General features: G+C 45.5%; 1 protein-coding gene across 1 annotated transcript in view; it reads right to left on the reverse strand.

The window, feature by feature from the left end:
• LOC136299954 (sphingosine-1-phosphate transporter SPNS2-like) overlaps positions 1–13,102 on the reverse strand; it is a 134,461-nt gene that overhangs the window by 22,331 nt on the left and 99,028 nt on the right. The window contains exon 10 of the mRNA XM_066201988.1: positions 8,635–8,733. Coding sequence (XP_066058085.1) covers positions 8,635–8,733 — 99 coding nt within the window. The remainder of the gene's footprint in view (positions 1–8,634; positions 8,734–13,102) is intronic.

The raw sequence follows: 13,102 nt of genomic DNA on the forward strand, positions 1-13,102 counted from the left end.
ATATGAAAAGAATGTACCCACAGGAAAGTGGCAGAATGTGCTCTGCACCCAGGAGACAGGGACATCAGCTGGTCATTAATTCCCTTTTGTATCCAGACACCTTAATTCCAACCATTTCCCTTACTCTTCATTATGAACCAGAATTTGGCATTGAGTCAATGTCTCTGTCAGACTGAATTGAGGATATTCTAAAACAGAAATCTAGACATCCTAAACCACTTTTCATTTTTGGGAATGGATACAATTATTCTCTAAAAGGACCAGACAATAAATCACTTGACAAATTGACATGGTAAGTCAGCAGCAGAGGATGAAAAGTCATGCATGTGCTCCTGATTGCTTTCTCCATGGATGACACGACATTCTAGGCTAAAAACCAGCTTTGAAAGTGTAAAGCCTCCATCAAATAAATCTCCCAATGCAGTTTGTCCCACACCTTCCCTTCTAACGCATTGTGTTGACCTTTTATAGCAAGAAATCATGTTATTATTAAATCTGCTCTAGTTTTCATTTTAACCAAACACATTCTGTAACTGCACAGTTTAATAAAAAATGCTTTTCCTGCCTTTCAAGGTATAATTCTTTCCACCAAGGCTGCTGGGCTTCCTCATCCAGGTTCCATATAATTCCCTCCCCAATGTCTTCATCACTTAACTCTGGAATTTTATCAGGGTGTATAAAAACCCATATATGTTTTTATATGACTGTTAACAGTCACTGTTCTCTGTTGTTCTGTTCCATTTGGTTACAAACCACCTGCTAAGGCTGGAACTTTGGCATCTCCTCTCCAGAGGACACAGGATATAATTACACACCTAGGCTCCAAGAATGACACACCGTTTGCCAAATGGTCTGCTCTGCATTGCCAATTTTGGGCTTTCCAGACTCCTGGCAATGACAGCATCCTGAGCTGGCCAACTGTGATTTGGCAAGACCCAATCAAGCATAATTTTTGGTGTCTTCTCTCTAACATGAGTAACAAACTGCGGGGGCTGTTCGTGGCCGGTGCCAGCCCTGCAGCACAGAGTCGTGTGTGGGATTCCTTCCTTTGTTCCTCCAGCTGGGAGGAGGCAAAAAGCTTCCAAACAGGCATGCAGAATGCGGGGGTGGAAAATCAAGGAGGAAGTCCCGTTGCTGCTCTGCAGTCTAATCACAAGTCTTTGATACCAGCCTAACTGTGCAGGTTCCTGTCTCCTCCCTCTCCGTGTAGCACAGAGCAAGAGGAATGACTTTGCTAAATAAACCTCAGCTCGAGGCGTTTTCACAGCAGAACATGGACAGCGTGTGCCCAGCTGGTGGCAGCCACTTGGATGGAGTCCAGCTGGAGACAGCTCCTGCTCTCCAGAGAACCAGCAGTGCAGCTGCAGCGGGCACATCCCAACCCCAAACCCCAACTGTGTCTCCATCTGAGTGCAGGAGACAGCAGAGGAACAAAGGGAAAGTTCTTGGGAAGTATGTGGTGTGTGCTCTGGAACAGGGCACGGGCCATGGATATAGGAGATGCCAAGGTGGGCTGGAGCCCAAGGAAGGCTGAACAGCCTGGGTGGGTAAATTAACTGATTTATTAATTACACAGTGTAATGGTAACGTCATCTCTGAAATCACAATTTCATTTTCTCTCTCTCATTGCTGAGTAAACATCTCAATTCTTCTGCAGTTGGCTTCTCTAAACTTCTGATGTTGCCACTTGGGCACAAATCCTGCTACGTAAAAGGGTATTTCTGGCAGAAATATCTGATTTCCATGATTACCAGTTTGATACAAGCCAGGTTCTCCCTGGCTGATCACTTTAGTACAGTTCCTTAACACAATATTCCCTGGAACCCCCCAGTGGTTTGGAATCCACCCACTCTGAAGTCAGTGTGGATGTGAAAGGTTTCTTTAGTTTTCTAAAAAAATGGAATATGAATGCAAATGAAGCTGAGAAAGCAAAAATGAGGGATTTTATAAAGTAAACAATTTGCTGAGCCTGGGGGTGCAGCAGAAGCACTTACACTGTGCTAAATGGCATGAGGAACACTTTATAGTAAGAGGAAGTAAACCTGTTTTTTTAATGATATTTTCCCTCTCCCAGGATGACCAGGCTGCATTAAATACATGGTGCGGCCTTGAAAAAGCCTACAGTAAATTAAGATGCTCCATAGGGATGCTGCTTGCTATGCCAGGACGTGGACTTGGTACGTCTGGGGGTCAGAGAAATTTGCCCTGGAGAGGGTTGAAAGTCTCTTTTCTTCAAGCCATTAACTGCCTTTCTCTCTGGTCTGGTCTGCCCAGGGATTTTCGAAGTTAAGACTGGACTTTCTCTGATCCCAGAGAGAGATGCCTCATACCATGGGGAATGTAAAGGAACTCCCGTGACAGGGCCCAGGTACATGAACCTTCAGGGATGGGGATGCCCATTCCCATGTAGAAACAGGTCTGTGGCACAGCATTTTGAGCAGCATCCCTGTCCCCACCTCTCCTGGCAGCATGGGGCCCTTCCCTGTCTGTATATTCCGTGCAAACAAAGTGATTCCTTGTGTTGGAGAGAATCTGAACACATCCTGAAAGATGCTCAGCACCATGAAAACTGACCATCTTGGCAGTGTGCAGGATCCTTGGCAGCTCAGAGGAAGAAAACATTTATTTAAGGAGGTTTTCAGTGCACAGAGGAGTGACAGAGCAGATGAGACAGAGCTTGAAATATTTGGGTGCAACAACAACCTGCTTTGGATTTCTGGGCTTTCTCTACAGGGATACTTCCACCCACATTAAACATTTATCAGAAATACTGAGACCCTGTACATCTAACAAAGTCATGAACAGGACAGATGCACAGAGCTATGACAAAACACCAAAGCAGGCTGTGAACCCTTGGCACAGATCATTTTAGAGATGGGAAGTCATTTGGTATTTTATTGGCAGATATATCTTATCTGTTCCTGAGTCATCAGAAGTGGGAAGTTTGTTAGCCCGTTGCAATGAGGAGATCAGTCCCATGAGGATTGGTCTCCAGGTGGTTAATCCTCCTCTTATTTTGCAGCCGACAGCTATGTCAAAGATTTGGTTTTTCAGTGCACTATGAGAAACGCTTTTAATTATTCAGGACCAGAGAAATCCTCAAGTTACTGCTTGAAGAACCAGGTAATAGGGATGAGAGGCTGGAGGTTCTCATCCTCACAATATTTCCCTGGCAAGCACAGCAGATGTTCAGACTAGCAAGGCCAAGTTCCATTTCACCCACCACAGGGTGGGTCACACACAAGCACGAACGTGGGGAGAGATCCCTGCAAGAGGAGTGATGCCATCAGGGTTACACCACACCTGTCAGGCAGCTGGGACTCGATAGAGAGAGAACAATAAAACCCATAAATGTGTATCACATTTCATCTACCAACTCTATCAGGTGATGGGAGATGCTGCTTATACAGACTCCTGTACACTGTATTAGAACATGCTGCAAAAGGCAACGAGACAGAGACCTCTGTTCCATCCTCAACCCCATTAGAGCAGTGGAATATCTCCTGATGGTCCATGAAACAGAGAGTGGTGCCAGGAGAGTATTCTGCACGCTTTTGTTACAGGTCATTACCGCCTTTTTGACCTCCAGTTCATCTCCCAGCCTGCTTTGGCAGGAGAGACAGGACTGTGCAAGCACCAGCAAGTACCTCATGGGGCATATTTGAGGGATGGCTGCATGGGTCAGACAGGGACAGGACACCCAGACTGCAGCATCACATCCCAATGATCCACTTTACTGCATTACCCTCGTTTTAAGTCAGACAAGAAGTGGATTTGACTCCCAGTGGGCTGTAGCCTGTTTCAGTCTAGCAAACTACACTGGAAGAAGTGTTCTTCCAGAGTAAGTGTGTCCTACTCTGAAGCAGCCATAGCATTTTAAACCATAAAATATGGATTTTAAACCACAATACATGAATTCGGCTTTCTCAGGCAGGCAAGTCTCTACACACTGTATAGAGCTACTTTCTATGCAGATATACTTGGTTGGGTAAACACTTTCAAACCAAATCCACAAAAAGGCTGTTTCAAACTGGGCCAGGACGCAGTGAAATCTGCACCTCCAGTTATAACTTTCACTAAAAAGTGTCTTAATTGCTGCGTTTACTACAGTTTTTCTTGCCTTGCCCTTAATGAAATGCTGATCTGCCTGCCCTGATACTCTGCACCAGGGATAATTAACACTGCTCTGCTAACTACTTGCTAAAGGAAGGTCATTAGTATTCTTGCTGCTTAAATAGCTCATTAGATTTATCAACCTGCTCACAGGAAAGCTGGAGAAGGGAGAACAGTGAAGGGTGCCAAGGCTCCCACAGCCCAGTTGGCATGGAAAGGCTGAAGGTGGTGCCCTTCCAGTAAAACTGAAACAGCCCAGGAGGGCAGGAAAAATGGGAACCACCACCAGAGGAGTCCAGGGAGTTTTAGCCCATCAAAAGGTGCTCATGGAGAACTACCTCTGGCACTTTAGAACACCCTCCTCACAGGCTGATGTTGCCGGGTGACAGGGAGACACAGACTGTGGTTTTCATCCTCAGACCTGATGAACAGCTGCCCAGAGAAGATGAGAGAGAGTTTAAGCAAGCAGGAGAGCAGCCAGCACCAGGGCAGTGAGGACAGAGTGTGCCCACAGCAGCACCTGCCCAGCACATGTGGGGACAGCAGTGCCTGCAGCAGGTCCTGTTGGCATCACAGAGCCAGGGCAAGGGTGGAAGAGGAAAGTGCTCAGGCAGGAAGCAAATTACAAACTTGGAGGAAGGAAAAAGGCCCAAGCCACAGCCATGACATAAACCCCCCCTTTTGCCTGTATTCAGATTTCCAGAAGCAGAAGAGCAGGCAGGAAGTGGAGTGGGACACAAGAAGAAGGATGCTGTAAACCCTGAGCAGGGAAAACAGGTTCATGCCTGTGCACAGATGGACACAGCAGCATGGATGTACAGTTGTTTTATTTTAAAGGGCAACCAAGATCAAAGCAGAAATAATGAGACAAAGAGCTGGAGTTGTGATGCAGCCTGAGAAGAGTTAACTGTTTCACATGCTGCTCCCACCTCCCTCCACTTGCTCTTCTGAGTCTGAAATGCTGTCTAGGGCAGCCGTTGAAGACCTTTATCTGATACTCAACATTAATGGTGGGATTTGGGGCATTTCTCTTAACACTCCTGTGCTCCAGCAATCGTGTCTGCATAGTGGGAGTGGTCAAAGACAGAAAAAAGTACTGCACATATTTGGGTGTAATTCACCGAGCAGGTGAGATTTCTCACCAACTCTGTCAAGAATAAAGCGTGGAGTGATGCTGGAGTTGTTAAAAAGGAATTATTTAAACCCTACAGGTTGGTTGTCACAAAGGTCCTGAAAAAAGTTACAGCTCTCTAGGAATAAAAGCTGTCTCATCTACTGAAATACTGCAGCAATGCCTATTCTTGTTTGGAAATGAACAGGCAGTGCTGATTTACAGTAATTGATCTCAGAGCTTGCCACGTAGTGAAGCTTTATGCAAATTACAGCTGCCACCCTAAAGCTGTATTTGCATAACTCCTTTGTAAGTCAGTCTTAAGCCTTTTTACCATAATAAAAGTTATCAATATTTCAAGAGACAGGAAAAATAGCCACACATATGTGCTCCCTGCCACTTAGCTTTTAAGCACTAATGTGTGTTTGCTGCTTTGGGTGGTTTAAGGAGCTGCAGTGCAAGATTTGGAATGGGGTGCAGTTACAGCAAGTCTGAGTGTGACCTTGAGCTCTCAGGACACAGCACAGAGCACAGCAGCAACTGCACACCTGAGGCTGTGGCTGATCAGCACCTTCTATGTTCCACACGGGGATTTTAAGGTCGATACAACATTTATCGGTATCCAGCAGAGACAACTGCCTGCCTCAGCTCGCTCCTACAAGGACAAGGGTCGCCAGTTCTTTATTAAGAGCATTGCTAGAGGGAATCTCACTATAAACTCACCAGCCATGTTTGGTCAAAGCATTGATCATTTAGTGAGGGAATTCAGGGGGTTCTGTAAGCAGCTGGAAGGCAAGCAGAGCTCCAGGATCCCAGGTGAATCCAAGTGATCAGGAGGCTGAGTTTCACCCATTCTGAGCCTGCCTGTGTGTGCAGCTCACAGGATCACAGAATCATTAAGGTTGGAAAGGACCTCTGAGATGATCAAGTCCAACCCATGACTGAATAAAAACCAGACCAGAGCACTTTGTAAACCAGACCAGAGCACCGAGTGCCATGTCCAGTCATTCCTTGGACACCTCCAGGGCCTTCTGCTGCTCTCCTTCAAAACCTACCCCTGCTCTTGGTCTGCCTCCTGAAGAGTCTGGAGTCACAGCAGTGGGAGTTGATGCCCTCAGGGTGGGGATTCCCAGAAGAACTGTGGGAATCAGGTTCCCAAATTTCCCTTAACTCCAGCAGGAGTTGGTTACTCAGCCCTCACAGCCTGCCTTGGAAATCCTGGTCAGAATCTGAGCCCCTTCTGCCACCTGCCCAGGTGGGGTTTCAGTGCTGTATGAAGGTCTCCATCCTGCACTGCAGCTGAACAATTCCTGTGGTTTTTAATACCCAGGTTCAGTGCTTGCTTTAGCTCTGATGGAGAAGTTGGCTGTCATTTCACTTTAAATAGTATTTGTTTTCCTCTGTTATGTGGAGCTGTAGTTGATCTTTCAGTCCTGGTAGCAAAGGGAGGATGAATCCAGAAAAGAGGCTGCACAAAGGGATGCTGGCTCCTTTCATGACATGAGTGCTTCACTCCTCCTCTTCTGCACAGAGCCTTGGACCTGCATCACCTCCTCCCAAATCACAACTGCCCAACAATTACAGCATTAGAGAAGGATAATTCAAAATAATAATGAATATTTTCCCAGTCTAAAAAAAGCCTAATGAAGCCATTAAACTGGGGCTAGACATATTTCAGCCAAAAATCCTTAAGTAACTCACAACTTGCTTGATCTCTGAATACCAGGAGGGCAAGGCAAGGTTGTTATTTCTACAGCCAAAGACCTTTTATTTTTTAATCTGTGACACTGAAGAGCCCCAGGCAACTTTCAAGAATAATTGCAATCATTCAGGGTCCTAGGTATTCCTCCTGGACATCCCTCCTGTGTAAGGAAAAGGATGAACGTTCAGCAGCCACCTGAGGCAGCCTGGCCTACCCCAGCCCTGCCCTCATCTCCAGCCCTTGTCCTGCCTGGCTCCTTCTCCTCTCCCACATTCCCCACGTCACCCGCCCTGCATGAAGCAGCCTCTCCTGCAATTCCTTTGTTCTTGCCACCTTCAAATAACTTCTAAAATAAGATCCTTTCTCCCCAGGTACCCAGAACATTGAAGTAAATAAAGAGTTAAGAAAAACTGTGCATTTTTATTCTCCTGAGAGATTTCTCATTTCTTTGGTCCTCTCCGTCTTATCTCTGTCTGCCTTTTCCCGTGTGCTTCAGAAGGCTACAGAGCAGCCAGAGCATCGCCATTCAAAAGTAAACATTTATGTATATTTAAACAGATATACTCACAAAATTAAGTCCATAAAAATAAATATGTGTAGCTACACACACTGGTGTCTCCAGGATGAATAGATGAGCGATGATAATTGTTAAAAAATAAAAAAGCCCCAGAGCACCCAGCAGCTGTGTCTGAGCTGGAGAAGCACATCAAAGCCCTGTCTCTCAGGTGATGGGGCCAGTGAAGATCCCAGTTACATCCCTGGGTAGCAGCACTTTCAACACATCAGGAGCAGGGTCACTTAGGGATTTCTGTGGATGCTACTGTATTTTATAAATGATGATCTGTGATCTCTGAAACCCATGCATCAAACTCCACTGAAGGAAAAAGACATTTCCCCAGTACATCCAGATTTCTTTTCCTCATTACATTTCCCAGGCTTTTTATTTTCAACTGTGAACGTTCTCTGACTGCCAGATTTTGGAGCCGGGTGTCTTGCTCTGTTCTGCAGTAGGATAATGGTGGCATAGGAAGGGAGATCCCCAGCCAGCCCAAGGTCAGCCACTGAAGCAGTCACAGAAAGGAACCCAAAGTGAACACCCCAGGAAGGAATACTAATAAAAACCCCTGGCTGGGCAGTGCCCAGACTCCCCAGGGAATGGTCACGGCCCCAAGGCTGCCAGAGCTCCAGGAGTGTTGTGGACAACACTCTCAGGCACAGGCTGGGATTGTTGGGATGTCTGTGCAGATCCTTGTCAGTCCCTTCCAGCCCAGAATATTCTGTGGTTCTATGATTTACTGTCATACAAACCAGGTACAGCTGTGTGTTGCTGCCCATAAACAGGTATTTGGTCTCTGAGGTCAATTAACAGCTAAACACACACATGACTCTCTTCCAACCTAATTCCTATCAGTCCCATGTCCACACCACAGCAAGAACGCTCTCTCTTTTCAGAGCTGTCTGTGAGCTTTATAAACACCTGAGGCTAAAAAGATGTGGAAGTTTATTTCGCACACCCAAACAGTCCCCCCTGGTTTGAACTGCAGCTCACAAGAACCCAACCAGGTAAAAAAAGTTGCACTGCTCTGCAGCACTTCCCATCCTGCTGACAAACACAGGCCTTCCTTCCCAGCAGGATCTAACTTGGCATTTCAGATGAGCAGTTCAGAAACAAAAGCAAACCCTGCCAGAGCCTGCTGCGAGCACTTACAAATCCAATGAGATAAGGACTGCCAGCATCTCCCAGGAGGTGTGAAGTGAAACTCTGCAAGGCCACTGCGGTTGCACGGCGAGTTGGAATGACCACGTACTGCAAAGGAGAGGAAAGAAACAAAAACAGGTAAAGAAGCTGAAATAAGAACCTGCCCATCTGTCTTGTACTGCTCAGTTTATGCCCAGGGCAGCACAGGACAAACCAGCCACCCCAGACAGAGCCACTGGCCAGTCCATGGCTGGCTCAGGCCACTTGGAGCTCAGATCCCTTCTTGCTCTGGGGTTTTCCTGTTGGCAGCTGCTGAGGGAAGGGAGCTCTGCCCACTCTGCCCACTCTGCTCCCCTCCCTGCTCTGTCAGCTTTGCCCACAAGATACTTTGCTGTTGCTCCTCAGACTGTGTTTTGCTTTGCTGGTGGGGAGAATGAAATTTGAAGTTGCTCAACACCATCAGCCTTCCAGCCAAGGACTGTGCTATAACCTGGGATATTTGGTTTATTCCATAAGCAAAAGTTTTTATGTTTCCTAAACCATCAGCAATCCACATCAGTATGAAAGGTCATGGTCACATATCCTCGCTTCCCACTCCATCTCTAGCCACTTTACATTTTTCTCAAAAATTTGGGATTCCATTTGTGAAAGGTGACAAAGTCACGTTAGGAAAATTTTCCATAGCCAGGATAGTGTGTTTTGGTCTCCATTCCTCTAATAGGACATGACACCCTTAGCCAGGTCATGCAGAATCAGTCAGATTACACAGGAGCAGTGGAAAACACAAATTACTTCCCCATGAAGGGACTAGAGCTCACAGATAGCAGAGCCCTAACCACGGAAAGGGGACGAAAAATTAAAAAATAAAAAAAGGACAGCAGCCCTCCGTCCTGTAGAATGACCTTAATTTCATAATACACTTTTTAGAGGCAGAAGAAAGCAATTGTCTCTTGCATAAATTGTTAAAGATGCTGGCTGTGGACATCTGCATCAAGTCCACATATCCCAGTTTATGAATTGATCCTGTCTTGATTTAAAGGCTGGAAGTAATGAAGAATTCAATAGGTCTCTAAATCCAAGTGAGCGTTGTCTCTGCCTGCAAGCACTGAATCTCACTGTGCCTTTTCCTGGGGCTCTGACAGGAATGACTCTTGTTCAGCTCTTTGGAGACCATGGTCCCTTTTATTTATCCACTTTCTCCCTGATGGGCTGCCTTCAGTCTTTCTTTAGAAGTCCTGCCTTGCCAGGATCCTTGCCATCCTTTCCCAAAGTAATTTATTAATTAAATGTGACATTTCAGGAGTGGGCCCACGCCCAGCCAGAGATCCACAGAGATCCTTTACCTGAACTGACTGGCAGGGAGGACTCACTCAGGGCACAGGACTAAAGTACATTACAGTGCTTGAACTGCTCCTCACAGGGATGGGGAATTGCCCTGTCTGCAGTGGAAAGAATTAGCATAAAAAACCAGAAACAAAAGAAAGAGCGTTGAGAAAATCCACACTAAAAGAGAACTGATGCATATTTAAAATTATCAGCTTGCTCCTAGCATGGGCAATTCTGAATTATAGGTAAAATTAGATTAAATGCTTTTCCTTAGGGTTTACCCTGTGTGTTCAGATGACCTGCCAGTTCCTTCATCCCTGCCTTGCCCAAGCTGCAAATGCAAACTGCTAAAGCACTTTCATGCTATGTATTAAGCAGGCACCCTGCTCAACTTCTGTTGTGCAACAGAAGGGCAAGAGATGTTCAGATGCAGAGCAGCTGCCCAGCTGTGGATGTCAGGCCCTGTCCTCCTTTTGCATCCAGGAACTCAGAACATGACTTGAAGAAAGAAATCCCAAAAGGAAAATCAGCTCTAAACTTCATTAGAGACACAGAAATGTGCTGAAGGTCAGGATGTGAACAGTAGGAGAGCCCTACAATTCATTCCCACTCCCCAAAGAGGCAGATAATGGATGCAATCTGGATAGACCAGACAGAAGAAAAGCAAAATTAAGAGTGAGTTATTTTTGTTCTTCCCACTTGGCCCAGTTCACACAGGGGCAGTGGAGAAGCATTCTGCAAGAGCTCTTTGGGAAAGGGCATCTGAGTAGATAAAGTGAAATTCTGTCTAATTCAGGAGTCGTGCATAAATGCGAAACACAAAATTTGAAACCTAAAATATTTTTTCTTTCTGTAAAGTTTATGTTAACCAATCTGGAGAAAAAACCCTGCCTGGTTCTGTATTCTATCCATTTGTGTAGCAGAAGGACAAAATAAATGGCACATTTATTAAAGATTTACCACTTTCAGGGTGTGGCAGTGAATTGATGCTAATTAGAGAAGGAAATCTTAATGATACCTGTATCATATGTGTGCATGCATATATGAATATTTATACACATGAATACACACACATATATTCGACATAATTTTGCATGTGTAGCTATATTATGCAAACAGTTTTGCAAGTAGGAGTACTGTTTCCAGCTTAACTGAAGAAGTTATTGATGGTTAAAACACCATAAAGTGCTACAACTTGGTATATTTGGTTTGGAATTCAAGACACAAACACCCCCATCAAAGAAAAACCCAACATGTAGCAAGCAAATTAACATGACCTCCTTGAAAAACATGTTGGAAAGAAGAAAAAAAAAAAAAAGCTTAAACCAGCACCTTCAAAAACCAAAAAACTAATATATTCCACCCTATCCCTACTTGAAAAACATTTTGTTCTGATGGACAGGAAGCAGTTGGTAGCAAACATCTTCTTTTTGTGGAAGACAGAAGTAAATTACAACTCTGAATGGGCATTTCAATACCAAAATAGAGCAAATTCAAACCATACATGGCCTGGTTTGGACATCCCACAGCAGCCAGGGCGGAAGCCTGTGGGACTGTCCTGCCTCAGCCCTGATCCCAGGTTCAGAGGCAGGCAGCACAAAGGATGGGCAGGGTGGCTGACCAAGCAGCTCTGAAAACCTCTGCTCTTTAAATAGAAGTTCAGAAAGGCCAGGGATTACTGCTGACATCTCCTTCCTGTGATGAAACCAGCAGGAGTTGGTCTGGAAAAAGTTTATGGGGAAAGCCAAGGAGAGATCACCATTCTCCCAGGAAAAGGCCAAGTGCCAAAGAGGTACGTTCTGATGTTTATGTCTAAGCTTTAATAGAAACTCTACTCTTTCAAGCACTCTGCTGCCCTTTCTGGGTCAGGACAATTCATACTGGCCTCTTTCAGCACCAAAGACAAAGAAAACATGCACTAACACTGTTCCAGCCCCTGACAGAACCTGGAAACAGCCCAGTTGTCCCTGCTGTTCAGAAAAGGGAAAGGCTGGGATCCAGAGACCCTCCACAAAAGTCAGGCAGACACTGTCTAAAACAAATGCTCCTAAATGAAGTGAAAGGAGGCTGCAGTGGTTTCCAGTTCCCAGCACACCACGGAGCAGATCACCTCCACCTGCAGCCCTTGGATGGTTTGGAGTGGGCTCATTCTCAGGCATTCCTCACCCTGCCTTCAAATCTAACCTGCAGCACTTGGAGTATTGTGTGGAGGCACTCAGAGAAGCAACAAGAACCTCTGGAAATGCAATTTATCTTTGGCTATAAAAATAGGGCAGCATTTTGTACTAAATAAATAACAGGGTTTTATTTTTAGGGAAGGTAATCAGAATAAAAGCAACATTCCTACATGCCTATGGCACAGCTGAGCACCAGCCTGTGCCTGTTTCCAGCCTAAAGGAAGACTTTGACTTTACAACAAAACATCAAAGCAGCTCCTCCATGGCAGGTCATGACCATTTAGAAAGAACTAATGTTTTAAAAGGAAACAGAAATATGCAGAGCAATTTTTTTTTTGGCATGGATGTCAGGACTGTGCATAAAGTGGAGGGTGGCTTTTCTCAGCAAAGAGAAAGAGTCTAAAGAGACTGTGATGGAAATAGAGGCACTTTAAATTGCTTCGTGGCTCTTACACAAAAATTCCAAGCCCCTGTCCGTCATCTCTGTTTTTGAGATGTGGTATGGAGGAAACCCCCACTATCAGCACCAGGTTCCCACAAAGCCCCACACACTGCACATGTCTGAGTGTTTCAGACTTGCCTGCTGCACCGAAGCTCATTCATTACTGCTGTTACGAGGCAGTTTTAATGCTACTTCGGGGTTCTGGTAATTCTAAGGCCAATTTGCAAAGATGGCTGATGAAATCTGTTTCATAATTAGCAAGCTCCATACAAAACATCTCTCCTTTCCCCAAGCACCATCTGAGCATGTGCCTGGGAGGAGATATGGAGAGTTGTGCTCAGGAGAATAAGACCTGTTTTGTACAAATTTGCATTCGGAGCAAATATCAGCCTTTCAGCATCTCAGGCAGTGCAGAGCTCTGCAGCACTGACACTTTATCAGAGCCAGCACTTGGCACCTTGGACTGCAGGAAAGCCCAGGAGCTGAGCTCCAACCCTTCTGCAGGAGGAGCAGTGGATGCAATGCAAGCACA

This window comes from Chamaea fasciata, unplaced genomic scaffold (assembly GCF_029207755.1).
Source record: "Chamaea fasciata isolate MVZ Bird 193981 ecotype frontalis unplaced genomic scaffold, bChaFas1.0.hap1 SCAF_21, whole genome shotgun sequence".
In the NCBI taxonomy this organism is placed as follows: domain Eukaryota; kingdom Metazoa; phylum Chordata; class Aves; order Passeriformes; family Sylviidae; genus Chamaea; species Chamaea fasciata.